The 20492-nt window shown below is 35.0% G+C and overlaps 1 protein-coding gene across 3 annotated transcripts in view; it reads left to right on the forward strand.

Annotated features, from left to right (window-relative positions):
* SLC9B1 (solute carrier family 9 member B1) overlaps nucleotides 1–20492 on the forward strand; it is a 64058-nt gene that overhangs the window by 27625 nt on the left and 15941 nt on the right. For 2 of the 3 annotated variants that reach the window (XM_060299137.1, XM_030864172.2), the window contains exons 4-6: nucleotides 8155–8325; nucleotides 9521–9663; nucleotides 10737–10864. In XM_060299137.1, coding sequence (XP_060155120.1) covers nucleotides 8155–8325; nucleotides 9521–9663; nucleotides 10737–10864 — 442 coding nt within the window. Of the gene's footprint in view, nucleotides 1–195; nucleotides 305–8154; nucleotides 8326–9520; nucleotides 9664–10736; nucleotides 10865–20492 lie in introns of those variants that run through there. The other variant, XM_060299138.1, reaches the window with a different exon arrangement.

Genomic DNA, 20492 nt, shown 5'->3' on the forward strand with positions numbered 1-20492 from the left:
TGCTCTAGCTATTCATTCCTCCCTCCTCCTGGAATCCCCTGGCAATCACTGATTTTTTTTTTTTTTTTTTTTTTACTGTCTTCATAGTTTTATAAACTTTAAGAAGTCCTCTTTATTCCTGGAGACTTTCCTCCCAGAGACATCCTTTTCTGCTTCCACCTATGTGGCTGTTTTCTAGGTCTGTGGAAGACTATCATCCTAGAGCTTCCTTTCAATGCCCTCTTGGTTTGGATCTACTGTTTCCAAGATTAAAATCCTTCATCTTTCCTGGTTTCCTCCTGGTTTTGCTAGCATACATCCTCAAGTAAGTGCCAAAAAAAAAGGATACATGACAGCTAAACTTTCAGAGACCTCACATATATGAAAATGTTTTTATTCTGCTCTCACATTTGATAAGTTGGGTATATAATTCTAGATTAGAAATAATTTTTCATAGAATTTTGGAAGGGTTTATCTGCTGTCTTCTAGTATCTAGAGTTGCTGCTAAGAAATAGTATATAAATCTGTTTATGATTCATTTGGAAATGGCTTTTTTCAAGGTATCTAGAAGATTTTAGCATCTTCTCTATGTCTTTGCTTTTGCAACATTTTACAGTGATAAGTGTAGGTATGGATCTTTTTTCATGCTTTGTATTGAGCATTTAGTTGACCTTTTCAACCTGAACACTAAGAAAGTTGCATATTATTTCCTTGATAATTTCCCCCCTCCCCTCCTTTTTTTTTTCTTTATTCTCTTTTCTGGTCAGATATTGGATGACCTGGATTGGTTTTTATCTCATATTTACCACCACTTTATGCTGCTTTCTGTTCTAGGAGATTTCTTTACTTCATTTTCAGTTTTTCATTTTTCCAGTTTTTCATTTCAGCAATCATATTTATTTTATCTCCAAGAACGCTTTTTTGTTCTCTAATTGTTCCTTTCATATGGTATTCTATTCTTATTTTATGTAAATTCTCAGATCTCTGAGAATATAATTTAAAATTTTTGTTTTATTTCATTCTGGTCCCTAAATTATCGGTTTCTTCTGAGGAAAGTTTTTCAGTTTGTTTTGCTTGACTTTTCCTTTTCTTGCTGCTGGGTTTTGTTTTATGTTAATGATCCTCAGTTGTCTGATACTTAAGAAGGAAGGTCTCAATAGCTTATGCAGATATACTATGCTGTTGTGAAGGTAGGACCTGTTGTCAGGTCCCCCCTCTGAGACCATCTTCTGCCTGGGACAGGGCAGGACAAAGCTTTATTGACTGATGGGCTTTAGTTTGTGGTGAATGGACATAGAGCTGACTATGAAGTTGTGGGCTTTTCACATGCCAGAATGAGTTGTTTTCACTCTGGAACTCCAACAATCACTCTTAAAGCTTTAGCTGTCCCTTAGGTAATCCATTCAATGACTAAAAGTATGATAAATGTTAGCAGTTTCTAAGCACAGGAATGGAGAGAGGAGTAGAGCTGCTGACTGATGCTGTTGTACCATGTACAAACCCTTGATTAATTTCCCTTTTTTAGGCCCCTTTTCTCACTCCTTCCTTTAGCTGTATACTATTTCTAAGCTCAGATTTTCCTCCAGTTTCTATTGTCAAATGGATTTCTTTTGTAGGTACCTCGCATATTTAAGGCTGCAGCTTTCTCTACCTGTTTCCATCCTTCAACCTGGTCCTATCTGCTTTCACCTCCCAGAAGTGTGTGACAACAACTATCTCTTCTCCCCTAATTCTCTTCATGGTGATATGTTTTTTCCTTTTTATATTTCTATACTTTTATTTCAGTTAAGCTTTATATGCCCTGTCTGCCATCTTGAACTAGCTTGGTTTTGTTCTTATGTCCTTTTCTTCCTTCACTTAATCAAAACTCTCATTCATTTAGTTTATCAGCTCTCAGGTTGGTGTTGGGCAAGACAGCAAAAAGATTAATTTCAAACAATGTGCTTATTTATGCTAATAAATATCTGGTTAGTAAAATTTCATGAAATATTACTAACTTTAGGAAAAAATATATGAGGCAGAGAAAAATTTTGTAGCATTGCTGGAAGAAAGATGTTAGGAAGAATAGCACCCAAGAAATCATCATAGGTCCCTTACAGTAATTTTCTGCCTGAAGCAGTCTCCTCTTCACTTACATCCAGGTATAATTTTTTATTTCAGCTGTTAAAATGGGAGCTGGGAAACTACAGCCCATAGACCAAATCCAGTCCCCTACTTGTTTTATAAAGTTCTATTGTGCTAAAATGGCAAAGTTGGGTATTTGTAACAGAGGCCATGTGACTCACAATGCTGAAAATATTTACTGTCTGATCCTTTACTGAAAAAAAATTTTGATCCATCTCCTAGAAGATCATTCCTGTACTATACCCCCTTTATTTCCTCTTTCAGGAATTGAGCTGCAATTTCATGAGTAACCTTACAGCCCAAATTTCTCTATCACCTCAGATATAATCTGGGTGGACACCATAAAATCAAAGAATCTTTGTATCTTAAAGCAACTGAATTCCATCTTATTTTACTCCCTCTTCCCAGTAACATAGTAATTAAACTTGTTCTGTATACAGCACTCTTATTTTTTAAATAGCAAACATTTGATATTGGTCTATTTGGATTTTTCCTTCCTTCTTGAATCAGTTTTGGTAATTTATGTCTTTCTTGGAGTTTGTTTATTTCATCTAAGTTGTCTAATTTTTTAGCTTGAAGTTGTTTATAATATTTCCTTAACATTCTTTTAATTTCTGTAGGGTCTATAGTGATGTTTCCTCTTTCATTTCTGATTTTGGTGGTTTGTGTCTTCTCTCACTTTTCTTGGTCACTCTAGCTAAAAATTTATCCATTTTGTTGACTTTCTCAAATAATCAATTTTTTGTTTCATTGATTTTCTTTAGTGTTTTACTATTTTCTATTTTATTATTTTCTACTCCAATCTTTTTAATTTCATACATCCTGCTTACTTTTGATTTGGCTTTCTTATCTTTTTCTAACTTTCTAAGATAGATGTTGTGATTGTCAATTTTAGATTATTTATTTCCTTCTAATATATTTTTTAAACCTATAAATTTCCCTCTACACACATCGCATTCCTTTAACATTGATATATTCTGTTTTCATTTTTATTCACTTTAAGACATGTTGTAATCCCCTTGTGTTTACCTCTTTGATTCATGATTACCATTTGCATGATATATATATTTTATCCTTTTATTTTTAGCCTGTTCATTTCACCTGAAGTGTGTTTCTTATAGACGCCATATCGTTGGATATTTTTTTAATCCACTATGACAATCTTTGCCTTTTGATTTTAGTCCATTCACATTTAACATAATTACTGATATGGTTAGACTTATGTCTACCATTGCATTATTTCTTATTTGTCATATCTTTTTATTTTTCTCTTCTTATTCTACTGCTTCTTTTGTTTTAACCAAGTATTTTTAGTGTATTATTTTAATTTTTCTGTTAATATTTTAGCTGTATTTTAGAGGCTTTAGTGTGAATGGTTTCTCTAGGAATTACCATAATCACCTTCAACTTTTTACAGTCTACTTCAGTTTAATATTGACATAATTTGGTATTATATAGCAGCTTTGAGCCAATATACCTCTATATACTATAAACTCAACAATATTTTGTTATTCTTATTGCTTTTAAAAATCTTAAGCTTTTTTAAAAAAAATTGAGATGAAATGAGAAAAACATATACACAATCTTTTATACTTAGACATTTATTTATCATTTTCAGTGCCCTTTATTCTTTCTTATTGGTTCAAATTACCTTGTGTCATTTCCTTTCAACTTAAAGATTTTCTTTAGTATTTCTTCAGCAAAGATGAATTTTCTTTCTTTCTTTCTTTATTTGTCTGAGAATGTCTTTATTTAAGCTTCATTTTGAAGGATGGTTTTACTGGGTATAGGATTCTTGATTGACAGTTTTTTTTTTTCTGTACTTCTGAAATGCCACTTTACTGCCTTCTGGCCTCTGTTTTTCCTGATGAAAATGTTGCTATTAATTGTATTATTGTCCCCATATGTAATAAGTCATTTCTCTTGCCACTCGCAAGATTTTTGCTTTGTCTTTGGCTGTCTCTGGTTTCATTAAATTTGGAAATTTGGACATTATATTTTCAAATATTTTCTCCCCCTTTATCTCTCTTCTCCTCCTGGGACTCCCCTTATGCATATGTTAATACTCTTGATGGTATTCCATTGCTATCTGAGGCTCTGTTTATGTTTTTCTTCATTCCTTTTTTCTTGTTGTTCTTCAGATTGATTAATCTCTATTGATGTATTTTCAAGTTTGTTGATATTTTCTTTCACAAGCTCAAATATGCTGTTGAGCCTCTCCAGTGAATTTTTCATTTCAGTTGTTGTATGTTTCAATTCTAGATTTTCTTTTATTAAAAAAATGGAAGTTGGCCTGCCTAAAGTTATGGAGCTGCATTAGATAATCTCTTATAATTTTTTAAATTCAATTTATTTAAACTAAAAACAAAAACAGTTCACCCATTTCTCCCATGCCCATTTTCATTTTAAAGTAAATTTTATCTCTTTATTGATATTCTCTATTAAATGGCACCTTTTTATCGTATTTTAATTGTTTATACATATTTATAATAGCTGTTTTGAACACTTTGTAAATCCAACACCTGGACTCACTCAATATCTCTTGATTGCTTTTTTCCTGAGTATATATCATACTTTCATGTTTCTTTGAACATCTAGTAAATTTGGTTGAAAATTAAACATTTTAATTACACATTATTGCAACTTTGAATTCAGTTTTACTTTTTAGGGTTTTTGTTGTTATTATTATTGTTGTTTTGGTAACTCACATGTACTTAAACTGTGGATTTTAACCTGCCCCATGGTTTGCAGCAGCCAATGGTTCTTATCAGTTTTTTGTTTGTTTATTTTTTTGTTGTTAGCCTACCTTCCTAGCGGTTTCCCTTTTGTCTGCATAGCTTAGTAGTCACCTAATGATTTTCGAGTGACATAGTGTTCAGGCCAATAAGTCTTCCACCCTCTGCCAGGTGATCTGTAGGTGGGTTGAAGAATGCATTTAAAGTTCCTGCTAGTACTCAGATCTCACATCATTTTTCTCTTTTTGCCATACTCCTTGAGTCTTCCCTGCATTTGCATACTTGCCCAACTAGCCATGGATATGTAGAGAACTTATTTCAACCATTCAATACCTCTTTCATATCCAATATCTCCCAGTCACATTTTTGGCTGGTCTGCCACTTGCCTCAACTTGGACTGCAACCTCAAACTAGCAAAACTGCATGTTTTCTCTGTCCATTCCCAAACCAGTCTGCCACTTTTAGCCAGCAAGGTCATGGGTTTTCTGCCTCCACTCCATATCAAATCCACTCCACCTCCTCTGGCAGGAAAGCTGCTGGTTTTTACTTCCAACTCCATGCTGGTATAACTAGTTTTTCCCAACTGAGCTGAAGTGGGGGAGAAGGGTGAGAAGAATGGTAGCAATCCCAAGCAGGAAGGCCTCAGACTTTCAGTGATCCTACCCAAAACTCTAGCATTTTTTTCAAGAATAACTGCTTCTCAATTTGATAACTGCCTTTGGTCAGTTTTCAAGGTCCTGAAATGGTTGCTTTTATTATTTTATACAGTTTTATATGTAGACTTTTTTATTGAAATAAACTGTCAACTTCTTCATGTTATCATTGTTGGAAATCCCATATCCAAGTTATTTTTATATCCCCTGATTTAGCAGTTTTGATTGGGTATTTGTTATACAATCAAACACTTGTTTAGACCAACCTACATGTTTACAATTCTTTTTGTTCATTTTTCCTTCCTTTATAGTCCTATGTCCTTATTCCTAAAGCATATCTTCTAATAGTTTTTCTGCCAGTAAAAATGGAATATATTCTTAGATATATTTGCTTGACAATATCTTTCATTTGTCCTTTTCTTGAATGATAGTTTAACTTGCTGCAGAATTCAACATTGGATATTTTATCTCTGTACTTTGAAGACCTTATTTCATTATCTTCCAGCTTCTGTTGTTGCTGTTGAGAATTGAGAATCTGCTCTAATGTTTATTTCTTTATGACTAATCTATATTTTTCCCTCTAGATTCTTTAAGGCATTATTTTTGTTTTTGCTGATCTGTAGTTTCTCAACATTGTGTCTAAGTATCTGTTTATTTTTATTTAATCCTGGTGAGAATTTATTTTACTTCCTGTGTCCAAATCAATACAGAATTGATTATGATTTTAATCAATTCTATAAATTTGTTAAGCCAATTTTCTTCTCAAATATTGTCTCTTTTTCACTCTTTCTATTCTGTTTCTGAAATTACTATTAGATATATTTTACATCTTTTCCAAAATCTAAATATCTCATATTTTCCATCTCATTTTTCTTGTTATGCTACATTCTAGGTAATTTCCTCATATCTACCAGTTTACCATATTTCTCTTTTCAGTTGTATCTAGCCTGCTGTTTAAGGTATCTAGTGATTTTTTAAATTTCAGTAATTATTTATGGTTTCTTTCTAAATGTTGTATTTGAGTCTTTTACAATGCTTTCAGGTATTTCTTTTCTTATGTCTTAAGTATTTTTTTAATTGTCTTGAGTTTCTTTGAAAATACATATTTTATATTGTCTATCTACTGGTTCTGTTAGCTGAAGTTTTTGGATATCTAAGCCCATTCTTTGTTGTATCTATCAACTTTTGTTCATGGGGATTACTTCTTATTTTGTAAGTTTTTATTATAAATTCAGATTCAGTGGGGTTTTGTCTTTGAGACTTTATGCAGTCTGGAATCAAGAGTGTCTATTAGGGATATTTTGAACTAGCATCTACCAAGTGCCCTAGGGATAAGTTCCATGCGAAGGTACACTTTATGCCAAATTCAGGGTTTGGGGGTTCCTAAACCATACAAATCATGTAAATTTGAGCCCCAAACATAAGTTAGTTGAGGCCTGTATGAATTCTCAGAAGTGATTTTGCCACCCAGAGACCAGCTAAGACAAACAATCTGCTTTGTCTTCTCCCTTTATCAGTAGAATGATAATTTCTGGTTCATTCTTTTAGTAAGAGTTCAGTCCTTTAAGTATTCCAATTTTGTGGAGTGGTTACAGTCAGAGAGGAGGGGACAAGAATCTTATTTCTAACTTCCTGCCTTGAGTTTGTCAAAATTCTCCTCTTTTACCCTTGACAGATTGGTGCCACCAAAAAGGAGTCACAGCTAAAGAATACACTTAAGCTGTTTCAAGGACCTGAAAAAAAATTACAAATTATGATTCATAGTAAATGAAGGTAGCTATTTAATTTGCAGATGGCAGTTTGCAGTATCACCTTCTGTCCTTTATAGAAATCTATGAATTCCCTCTGTGAGTAGGGACTTTCCTTAGTACCTAGTTGACAGAAATCATATGTCTACTACCTTATCGTTACTCATCCTGTCCACCTCTACTTCCTATACATAATCTAAGATACTTTTCATTCTCTCAAAGACCAGGTTTACTTTTTTCTCAGCCTTTGTCCCCTTTAATAATTTACACCCAAACATCAACTGAGTTATCCTTTCAATACAAATACTTAGTCTGCTGCCATTAAAAAATGTGGCACACTGTTTGTGACCACCTAGAGGGGTGGGATAGGGAGGGTAGGAGGGAGGGAGACGCAAGTGGGAAGAGATATGGGGACATACGTATATGTATAACCGATTCACTTTGTTATAAAGCAGAAACTAACACACCATTGTAAAGCAATTATACTCCAATAAAGATGTTAAAAAAAAAATGTGGCACACTTCCACTATGATCTTCAATAAATTTGAGAACTCATCACAACAAATCATATTCCTGGTGAAAAATCTACTTTAAAATATAAAATGAAGTAAATCTCTTCATATTGCCATGACATTTAAAAAATGTCATATATTATGAGAAAGCTTAGCCCTTTAAAGGATTCACATATAGTTTAAAACTATTTTTTAATAAAAATACTTTTTTTTAGATTGACAAGGACTTTGGAATATATGTTAAACAGACATTTCTTTAACCACACTAGCAAGCAACATTAGTGTACATTATGTATCATTATATAGGATTGGCTATTAATATATTCGATGAAATCAAATTCCTCTCACATGTATATATCTATGTCTAGGTAGATATATAGACATGCACTTTTTTATATTTCAGGAGCTATACTTTTTATGGTATGGTGTGTAACCTGGTCATTCTCAGGCCCTGAAGTTCTTCCTGGTGGAAGTTTATTTGGACTGTTAATTATCTTTTATGGTGCTGTTATTGGTGGGAAACTTTTGGAAAACATTAGAATACCTTCAGTGCCTCAACTTCCCCCTGTTCTTGGTAAGTGAATAATTAGCTCTCCTTTTTTTGTCATTGACCACATGTAAATTATGACTATATTCTAGTCAGAGTAGATATAATTTAGAACTATTTCAATGTAATATGATCTATATAGCTTTTTTATATGTGTACTTATTATATATGTGTAAATATAGCTTGTTTATAGAAGTATTTATTCTCTATATACACACAGATTTTTCCTGAAATATATTTTAAAATACTTTAAATATACTCAGTATATGATTCTTGTTGCTTTATCATTTAATAGGACATTTTTTACTTAACTTTACATATATTGTAGAAAAGGAAAAATTTGAAAAAAACTGAATTTTTCTGTAGATAACCTAATTCAAATACAATTACAAGGTTCAAATGTTATAGTGACTAGGGCACCAAAAGGTTTATAGTTTTTGGGTGAGCTGTTTGAGCATCTCCACTATGTATATTCATCAGTGCATCATCTGCCTAAACAATGGTACCCCCTATTTCTTCATCACCATTATTATAATTCTCCAGGTAGAGGAAAATTAGTGGAAGAACTTCTATCAGAGGTGTATTATATCTTCTAAGTATTCAATACATTCAAATATTTAGTTACTGTCAATAGAGGTAATCACTCTCGCTTATCTCTAACACCCTTTCTGTGTTCATAACACCCATTCAGCACCTGCCAAGTATTTACTGAATCTTTTCTCCTCCTCTCCAAAACTTCCACTTTTGTCCTAGCTCAGCCTCTTTGTTTCTAACCATTCCATGCACTATGGCAGAGCCTTCTATCTGGTCTCTCCTTCAGTTTTATGTCTATCTAATTTGCCAAGACCATCACATAGAAAATACAAGACTCATTATCTCACTTCCTGCCTAAAACTTTCCCATGGTGCCTTACTCTGCCAAAACAGGGGAGGGTAGAGGGTAGGGGTAGCTTTCCATGATCTGGCCCCTCCAGCCCATTCCCCACTCCCATCCTAGTCCTTTATGTTCCAGCAATACGGAATTACTTGTTGCACCCCATTGCCATATATCATTTCTTATATCCATTCCTTCATTTATGCTGTTTCCTCTACTTGCATGTAACCTGCCCTTCACCAAAGTAGCGAGAGACATAGTGTGTTTGAAGAAGGGAAATTAAACATTTCTGTTTTCTCTCTTGGGAAAATGAACTGAATCAGACATGGTTTATTTTCTTTCTTCTAAGGGATGTTACTGGCTGGTTTTACCGTTAGGAATGTTCCATTCCTCAGTGATCACGTCTGTATTAGTAGCACAATGTCTTCAACTTTAAGAAACACTGCCCTTACCATTATTCTAGTGCAAGCTGGGCTTGGACTCGATCCACAGGTAGATTTACAATTATACCTTGAGTATAGTTATTTTCTATATTAGAGGCTGGTGGAAAAGAAAAAGAGGCAGAATTTTTCTTACAGCTGTTCCAGGTAGAGCAAAGCTAAGACAAAGAACAAAGATTTTGCAGAAACATTGACACCTTAATTTCTACTGCTGGATATATTACTGATATGAAGATAAATCTCTGTGGTATAAGATCTCTATTGGAGATAATCTTTAATTATTTACATAGAGATAAATGTCCCGTATGCAACATTTGTATCATTTGAGAGTTGTGGCTCTTCTGTGGAGAACTGTTTATTTTTCTGTTAACAAAGGATAAGGTCATCCTGTAAAAGGTTATTGCTTTTGTTTTGTTTTCTCAGAATGATTAAGAATTTCAATAATATTATTGTTTCATGAATTTTTCCCACAGAACTTGTTCCTGATTATCTTTACATTTTTGTAAAAGCTAATCTTTTCAAATATTTCTTTAAATATTACTGTCTAGGGATCATAAATCTATTGGGGTTTTTAAAGATGGATATTCATGAATATACCAGCTATTCAGGATATAACAAATGTGGCAAATATATAAGACTGGTGGAAGTATCTTAAGAGCATAAATAATTATAGACAGTGATATTTTATTGTGTTATCCAGTAGAAAATTTGAACCAATAAGAAAATTTAAAAGTTTTCCCTTTCAGTTAATTATGCAGTTTTTAAGTGATTTTCTCTTTTGGCATAATTATTACCGCTTATCAAACAGTTCATCCCTACAAGTTAACTGATGGAGATCCCTAAGATTCTACAGGATACTTGCATTATACTATTTACTAGGAAGATTAAGGGAGGTAGAAATAGTTATTTAATCACAGAGAAATGGGTCTTTTTTAATAATTAAAATACAAGTGTTTTATAAACTATGAAATAGTTTATAATCCAATATATGATGACATATAAAATGAGCTGCATTAGCATTTAAAGCCCAATGTGACATCTGGAATGTATTTCAATATTTGCTTAAAATAATTTTCTTATTGGCCAGTATAGGTTTGTCTAAATGTGACTATGTTTATATTTCAGGCTTTGAAGCATTTGAAAGGAGTTTGTTTAAGATTGTCTATGGGTCCATGCCTCATAGAGGCATGTTCAACTGCTGTTGTTTCCCACTTCCTTATGAATTTTCCCTGGCAATGGGGATTTCTATTAGGGTAACTTTTTCTCATTTTTCTCTATGAAAATATTCAGTTAAAATTCTTGGTTTTAAATTATTGAAATATTCAGAATGTTGTATAGACAAGCTTATCATTAAAATTATATTCACAATGGTAGAAAATCTTGGAAATCAGTTGGTCAGAAACAGAGCCATGTCCTAAATCTACTATATCCTTAACAAATATTCATAGTCTCTAAATGCTTAATGCCAAGATAGTTCACGTTATCAGTTTATTTTTTCCTCCTATACTGTAATCTATCTCTATTTTTAACCTATCTAATGACTTCTTCCTTATATACCATATGTACATAGATATAAAATCTGTATCTATAATATGTAATATATGTATTATATATGAAAGATATTTTGTATAGATATAGATATTATAACAAAAAACAGCAAACACTATTTTCCTAGATCCAATGTCCCAACTATTATTATCCACCATCCATTTCCCTTCATGTCCAAATTCCTCAGAATAATAGTCCATAATCATTATCTCTATATCCTGAGCTTCTTTTCATTTTTCAATCCATTTAACTTTTGCCTCCACTTATCCATTCCAGTGGATGCCATGTGCATTTCTAAAAGATAAGGGCATTCTCTAACTAAATTAACAACAATTTCTTATTATCCTTAGGTGATTTTTAAAAAAATTTTGATCTACTCAATATTTGGTGGAATCTTTGAATCAGTCAAAGGATTGTGTATCCATTTTTTGTCCAGGTCTTGAATATATCTTTTATCTCTCCTCAGTTCTCTTTTATTATGTCCTTTTGTAACTCCCCCCTCCATATCTATTAAGTTTTTCTTTATACTTCTCATCTGCTTGCCTTTGCAGTACACACTGGAAAATTTTCTCTGCTCAGTTCTCTAGCTTATTAACTCACTCTACAGTTATGTCCCTATCACCTATTTATTTATTTAACTTTGGCAATTAATTGTTTATTTCTAAGGACAATAGTTAAATGTTATGAACAGATAGAGTATACTTTCATGATTCTGAGGATATTTAGTTATTCTGAAGTCATGTTCTTGTTGTTCTCTTTTTAGTATATCTCTTTCCTTGGGTATAAATTATTCCATTTGATGAACATGGTGCCTCAATTCAAAGTGTTGGCTTTCCCCAAATATTTGGTGATACTTTAATGGGTACTCATTTTTTAAATTGAAACTTCCTATTAACCTGTGCTTTGTTTTATCTGTTTGCTATTGCCTTCTTGCAGGAAATAGGCCAGTCATGCTACCAAGCAAGTTTCCTTAGAAGCTGAGGCTGAGATTAAGATTTTTCTTTGGCCACACCTCGTGGCTTGTGGGATCTTAGTTCCCCACCCAGAAATTGAACCTGGGCCACAGCAGTGAAAGTGCCAAGTCCTAACCACTGGACTCCCAGGGAATTCCCTAAGATTCTTATGCAAATGATTTATCAAGGGAGCTCTCAGTAGAAACCTCTGAGTGAAGAAAGACAGATAGGAGTGTGGGAAAAGTCAGTGGTTCCAAAACTTTGCTACCCATTAAAATCACCTGGGGAGTTTTTGAAAATCCCAGAAATTAGAGGAGTGATGTCAGCAAGATGGCAGAATAGGAAACTCCAGGCTCACTTTCCCACATGGAGACACTCTCATAACAATATGAGGACCAGATTACCTTTATGGTAACTCCAGAACCACTTTAGAGCTTATATATAGCATTCCATGCAAGCACAGTGCCAAGAAGAGGCACAATGGAGCAATTAGAACATTCCATTGCACTTACCCCCCATACCCCATGTCCCTCCTACAGAGCAAGGGCAATCAGGAGGAAACTCCCAACTTTTGAGTTCTCCCTCAGGAGGAAAAGAAAAAGCTGGAACATGCGTCTTATATTCTGGCTTTTAAAGAGGCTGCCCAAGGCACTGGTTTCTGTCTCATCTGACTTGGAACATTGACAGAAAAGAGAGTGGCACATTTTAGATGCCCGAGGTCCACTGAGAACAAAGGTGAGTCTTGTGCATTGCTTTACTCCAGAGATATTGATTGCAGTACTGCTGATAGATACCTGGGGTTACTCTGGAGTAGGAAAAAGCCAAAGTCCAGCTGGAGATAAATGCACCAAAGCCTGGAGAAGACACATTCCAGAAAGGTTTGAGAGACTCCCAGAATCGTTAGCTGGGATGATTGGTCTTTCCCTAGTGAAGAATTTCATAAAGACCAGGCGAGGTGGCTGTTTTTTCAAATATCCAATTTCCAACAAAAGATAACAAGGCATACAAAGAAACAGGGACTCAGGGCTCAATCAAAGGAACAAAATAAAATTCCAGAAACCAACCCTAAACAAATGGAAACGTATTACTCAACAAAGAATTCAAAATAACCATCATAAAGATGCTCAGTGAGCTCAAAGATGTTGCAGACATCTAAAAGAAACCAGGAAAATGATGCATGAACAAAGTGAGAATACCAACAAGGACATAGAAGCTATGAAAAAAAGAACCAAAAATAAATGCTGGAGCTGTAGAATATGATAACTTGAAAAATTGACTAGAGGGGATCAATAGGAGACTGGATTGGCTGAAAAAAAAGAATCTGAACTTGAAGACAGGTTATTTGAAATTATAGAATCATTGGAGCAAAAAAAAAGCAAGGAAAGTGAAGAGATCCTAAGGGACTTGTGGGATGCCATTTAATGGGTCAACCTATGCATTATGGGAGTTTCAGAAAGAGAAGAGAGAAATAAATGGTCAGAAATCCTATTTGAAGAAATGATGGGCCAAAACCTCCAAATTTGAGGAAGGAAATGGACATACAAATTCAAGATGATCAAAAAACTCCCATTAAGATAAAACCAAAGAAACCTACACTGAAACACATTGTACTCAAGCTGTCAAAAGTCACAGAAAGTGAGAATCTTAAAAACAACAAGAGAAAAGCAAGAGCTCCCTGAAGATAATAGTTGGATTTTTCAGTGGAAACCTTGCAGGCCAGAAGGGAATGGGATGATACATCCAAAATGCTGAAAGGAAAAAAAATGGCCAACCAAGAATACTATATCTAGCAAACCACATGTAAAAACTTCATGACGTTGAATTTGACAATGATTTCTTGGATATGACACTAAAAGCATAGGCAACAAAAGCAAAACTAGGTGGGACTGCATAAAACTTAAAAACTTCTGCACAGCAAAGGAAACAATTAACAAAGTGAAAAGGCAACACACAGAATGGGAGAAAATAATTGCAAACCATATATCTGAAAAGAGATCAATATTCAGAGTATGTAAAGAACTCCTACAACTCAACAAATTTTAAAAAATAACTAAATATTGGGCAAGGGATTTGAATAGACATTTCTATAAAGGACATATACAAATGGCCAAAAAGCATCTGAAAGTACTCAACATTTATAATCATTAGAAAAATGCAAATCAAAACCACAATGAGATAACACCTCATACCCATTAGGATGGTTACTATTTTTAAAAAGCTAGAAAATAACAAGTGTTGACACAGACGTGGAGAAATTGGAACATTCGTGCACTGCTTTTGGGAACATAAAATGGACAGCTGCTATGGAAAATAGTTTGGAGTTTCCTCAAAAAACTGAAAGTAAAATTACCATTTAATCCAATAATGCCACTTCTGTGTATATATCCAAAACAACTGAAAGTAGGATCTCAAAGAGATATTTGCACGCCCATGTTCATTGCAACATAATTCACAATAGCCAAGAGGTAGAGGCAGCCCAAATATCCATGGACAGATGAATGGATAAAGAAAATGTGGGATACACACACACACACACACACACACACACACACACACACACACACACACACACACACAGAGAGAGAGGAATATTATTCAGCTGTAAAAAAGAAGGAAATCCTGTCTCATTCTACAGCATGGATAAACCTTGAGGACATTATGTTGAGTGAAATAAGCCAGGACAAATACTGTATGATTCCACTGATATGTCTAGAGTAGTCAAAATCATGTTAACAGAAAGTAGAATGGTGGTTGTCAGGGGCTTGGGTGAGGGGGAAAAGGGTGTTGCTCAATGAGTATAGAGTTTCGGTTTTGCAAGATGAAAAAGTTCTAAGTATATGTTACACAACAATGTGAATATCATTTGCACTACTGAACTGTACACTTAAAAATAAAGTTAATTTTATATTATGTATTTTTTACAACAATTAAAAAACTTTACAATATCCCAGTATTCATGTCAAACTTCATTCTAGATCAGATCAGAATGTCTTGGAATGTGAATCCAGGCATCCATATTTTTTAAAGATCCCAAGTACATGGTAAGATCACTGTCAGTGATCCCTGCTTTCTGATATTTAAACTTCTGTTTAAATGTGGGCTGGACTTACTGACTTGCTTCCAATGGACAGAATACCGCAGAAGTGATAGGATATTTCTTCTAAGAAGATTAGGTCATAAGAAGACAATGACTTCTGTCTTCCTTGTTCTCTCTTGCACTCTCTTTAATTGCTTGTCTTGGGGGAAGACAGCTGCCATGTTGCGAGCAGCCTTGCAGAGAAGCCCTCATGGCAAGAGGCTGAACCTATCAACGGCCATGTGAGTAAACTTGAAAGCAAATCTTCTCCCATCCACCTCATGAGAGACCTTGGGTAGGAAGAGGCATACAGCTAAGCCATACCCAGACTCCTGACCCACAGAAGTTGTGAGATAATAAATGTGTGTTGTTTTAAGCTTCTAAGTTTGGGCATGATTTGTTAAGCAGCAACAGATAAATAGGTGGTTCCAATGTGCAGTAAAGTTCAGGAACCACTGAACTGGGCAAATATGTGTTTTCAGAGAATTCTAGGTTCTTCTTGAGTCCCTAGGGAAATCTTGATTATAAACTGCACCAGAGAGGTTGTACAGCCAGAGGCATAGAAGCTAAACTGTTAGACCCTCACATCAGTCGGTCATTGGCAGGAGCTGTCTGGAAGGGGGAAGTGGTGAACTTCCTTAGCATCCACGGGTAAGCTCTTGTTATCAGGGCAAGGCTCCCAGAAAGCTGCAGTTGTCAGTGGTTAGCAGGCAACAAGCAGCAGCTGGGGCACAGGTACACTGGCCTGGCAAATGGGTTCTGGTGGGGACCACGCGCATCACTACTGCAGCATTTAGAAGGTGAATGTGGAAGAGACAAGGCAACGTTCTGGATGGGATATACGAACAGAAGGTATTCTGAGCAGGAATTTCCCCATTCCTCAGGGGTGTCATCAACCACCCCAGAAATTTTCTCATTTGCCTTTGTGACTTAGGTGCCCACACTCATTTTTCCTTCTTTTGGGCAGATGTCTTCCTTACTGACTTGTTCAAGAGGTAGGAATGCCGTGGAGACTACATCTGACGGGCCATTCTTATGGTGGTACTCTAAGTAATTACCATTTGATTTCCTCAGAGGTGCCTCCTACTCCCAGGATCTGCCTTCTGGGCTTGGGACATTTTTAGGAGTACACCATATCTTCTGTAGCAATCTTATACGCTTTTTGGCTTATGATTTCCTTTCTCAATCCTAAACCGTCTGTCTCTAATCTTCCTGTATACACTTAGTTTCTTGTCCATTGAGGATTCCTCTTTTGTCTTCTAGCTAGGTTATGGATTTTCCTATTATTTTCTTTTCTTTTTTAAAAATAATATATATTTAATAAAATTAGGGTTATATCATACATGCTGGGGTTTTTTGTTTGAATTTCAAAATTGTATTAAATATCACAATTCTAATAATTAAATATTAAAAATGACAAAATTAAATAGGAAATAATTTTGAATCTTAAATAGTAGTCCACGTTTACTTAGAGGAGGATGAGGAGGTAGTTTGAATTTTTTGTTCCCCACCCCCCCACGGCTTTCCCCCCTTGGTGTCCATACATTTGTTCTCTACATCTGTGTCTCAACTTCTGCCCTGCAAACCGGTTCATCTGTGCCATTTTTCTAGGTTCCACATACATACGTTAATATACGATATTTGGTTTTTTCTTTATGACTTACTTCACTCTGTTTGAGTCTCTAGATCCATCCATGTCTCAACAAATGATCCAATTTCATTCCTTTTTATAGCTGAGTAATATTCCATTGTATATATGTACCACATCTTCTTTATTCATTCATCTGTCGATGGGCATTTAGGTTGCTTCCATGACCTGGCTATTATAAATAGTGCTGCAATGAACAATGGGGTGCATGTGTCTTTTTGAATTATGGTTTTCTCTGGGTATATGCCCAGTAGTGGGATTGCTGGATCATATGGTAATTCAATTTTTAGCTTTTTAAGGAACCTCCATACTGTTCTCCATAGTGGCTGTATCAATTTACATTCTCACCAACAGTGCAAGAGGGTTCCCTTTTCTCCACACCCTCTCCAGCATTTGTTGTTTGTAGATTTTCTGATGATGCCTATTCTAACTGGTGTGAGGTGATACCTCATTGTAGTTTTGATTTGCATTTCTCTAATAATTAGTGATGTTGAGCAGCTTTTCATGTGCTTCTTGGCCATCTGTATGTCTTCTTTGGAGAAATGTCTATTTAAGTCTTCTGCCCATTTTTGGATTGGGTTGTTTGTTTCTTTAATATTGAGCTGCATGAGCTGTTTATATATTTTGGAGATTAATCCTTTGTCCGTTGATTTGTTTGCAAATATTTTCTCCCATTCTGAGGGTTGTCTTTTTTTTTTTTTAACATCTTTATTGGAGTATAATTGCTTTACAATGGTGTGTTAGTTTCTGCTTTATAACAAAGTGAATCAGTTATACATATACATATGTTCCCATACCTCTTCCCTCTTGCGTCTCCCTCCCTCCCACCCCTCTAGGTGGTCACAAACCACCTAGCTGATCTCCATGTGCTATGTGGCTACTTCCCACTAGCTACCTATTTTACGTTTGGTAGTGCATATATGTCCATGCCACTCTCTCACTTTGTCACAGCTTACCCTTCCCCCTCCCCATATCCTCAAGTCCATGCTCTAGTAGGCCTGTGTCTTTATTCCTTCTTACCCCTAGGTTCTTCATGACCTTTTTTTTTTTTTTTTAGATTCCATACATATGTGTTAGCATACGGTATTTGGTTTTCTCTTTCTGACTTACTTCACTCTGTATGACAGACTCTAGGTCCATCCACTCCACTACAAATAACTCAATTTCGTTTCTTTTTATGGCTGAGTAATATTCCATTGTATATATGTGCCACATCTTCTTTATCCATTCATCTGTTGATGGACAGTTAGGTTGCTTCCATATCCTGGCTGTTGTAAGTAGAGCTGCAATGAACATTTTGGTACATGACTCTTTTTCAATTATGGTTTTCTCAGGGTATATGCCCAGTAGTGGGATTGCTGGGTCATATGATAGTTCTATTTGTAGTTTTTTAAGGAACCTCCATACTGTTCTCCATAGTGGCTGTATCAATTTACATTCCCACCGATAGTGCAAGAGTGTTCCCTTTTCTCCACACCCTCTCTAGCATTTATTGTTTCTAGATTTTTTGATGATGGCCATTCTGACCGGTGTGAGATGATATCTCATTGTAGTTTTGATTTGCATTTCTCTAATGATTAATGATGTTGAGCATTCTTTCATGTGTTTGTTGGCAATCTGTATATCTTCTTCGGAGAAATGTCTGTTTAGGTCTTCTGCCCATTTTTGGATTGGGTTGTTTGTTTTTTTGTTATTGAGCTGCATGAGCTGCTTGTAAATTTTGTAGATTAATCCTTTGTCAGTTGCTTCATTTGCAAATATTTTCTCCCATTCTGAGGGTTGTCTTTTGGTCTTGTTTATTTTTGTTTTTATTTCCATTTCTCTAGGAGGTGGGTCAAAAAGGACCTTGCTGTGATTTATGTCATAGAGTGTTCTGCCTAGGTTTTCCTCTAAGAGCTTGATAGTGTCTGACCTTACATTTAGGTCTTTAATCCATTTTGAGTTTATTTTTATATATGGTGTTAGGGAGTGTTCTAATTTCAGCCTTTTACATGTAGCTGTCCAGTTTTCCCAGCACCACTTATTGAAGAGACTGTCTTTTCTCCATTGTATATCCTTGCCTCCTTTGTCATAGATTAGTTGACCATAGGTGTGTGGGTTTCTCTGGGCTTTCTATCTTATTCCATTGATCTCTGTTTCTGTTTTTGTGCCAGTACCATATTGTCTTGATTACTGTAGCTTTGTAGTATAGTCTGAAGTCAGGGAGTCTGATTCCTCCAGCTTCGTTTTTTCCCCTCAAGACTGCTTTGGCTATTCGGGGTCTTTTGTGTCTCCATACAAATTTTAAGATTTTTTGCTCTAGTTCCATAAAAACTGCTATTGGTAATTTGATAGGGATTGCATTGAATCTGTAGATTGCTTTGGGTAGTATAGTCATTTTCACAATATTGATTCTTCCAATCCAAGAACATGGTATATCTCTCCATCTGTTGGTATCATCTTTACTTTCTTTCATCAGTGTCTTAAAGTTTTCTGCATACAGGTCTTTTGTCTCCCTAGATAGGTTTACGCCTAGGTATTTTATTCTTTTTGTTGCAGTGGTAAATGGGAGTGTTTCCTTAATTTCTCTTTCAGATTTTTCATCATTACTGTATAGGAATGCAAGAGATTTCTGTGCATTAATTTGCATTCTGCAACTTTACCAAATTCATTGATTAGCTCTAGTAGTTTTCTGGTGGCATCTTTAGGATTCTCTATGTATATTATCATGTCATCTGCAAACAGTGACAGTTTTACTTCTTCTTTTCCAATTTGTATTCCTTTTATTTCTTTTTCTTCTCTGATTGCCGTGGCTAGGACTTCCAAAACTATGTTGAATAATAGTGGTGAGAGTGGACATCCTTGTCTTGTTCCTGATCTTAGAGGAAATGCTTTCAGTTTTTCACCATTGAGAATGATGTTTGCTAAGGGTTTGTCTTATATGGCCTTTATTATGTTGAGGTAGGTTCCCTCTATGCCCACTTTCTGGAGAGTTTTTATCATAAATGGGTGTTGAATTTTCTCAAAAGCTTTTTCTGCATCTATTGAGATGATCATATGGTTTTTATTCTTCAATTTGTTAATACGGTGTATCACACTGATTGATTTACGTATATTGAAGAATCCTTGCATCCCTGGAATAAATCCCACTTGGTCATGGTGTATGATCCTTTTAATGTGTTGTTGGATTCTGTTTGCTAGTATTCTGTTGAGGATTTTTGCATCTATATTCATCAGTGATATTGGTCTGTAATTTTCTTTTTTTGTAGTATCTTTGTCTGGTTTTGGTATCAGGGTGATGGTGGCCTCATAGAATGAGTTTGGGAGTGTTCCTTCCTCTGCAGTGTTTTGAAAGAGTTTGAGAAGGATGGGTGTTAGCTGTTCTCTAAATGTTTGATAGAATTCACCTGTGAAGCCATCTGGTCCTGGACTTCTGTTTGTTGGAAGATTTTTAATCACAGTTTCAATTTCATTACTTGTGATTGGTTTGTTTACATTTTCTATTTATTTCTGTTTCTGTCTTGGAAGGTTATACCTTTCTAAGAATTTGTCCATTTCTTCCAGGTTGTCCACTTTATTGGCATAGAGTTGCTTGTAGTAGTCTCTTAGGATGCTTTGTATTTCTGCAGTGTCTGTTGTAACTTCTCCTTTTTTATTTCTAATTTTATTGATTTGGG

This window comes from Globicephala melas, chromosome 5 (assembly GCF_963455315.2).
Source record: "Globicephala melas chromosome 5, mGloMel1.2, whole genome shotgun sequence".
Classification (NCBI taxonomy): domain Eukaryota; kingdom Metazoa; phylum Chordata; class Mammalia; order Artiodactyla; family Delphinidae; genus Globicephala; species Globicephala melas.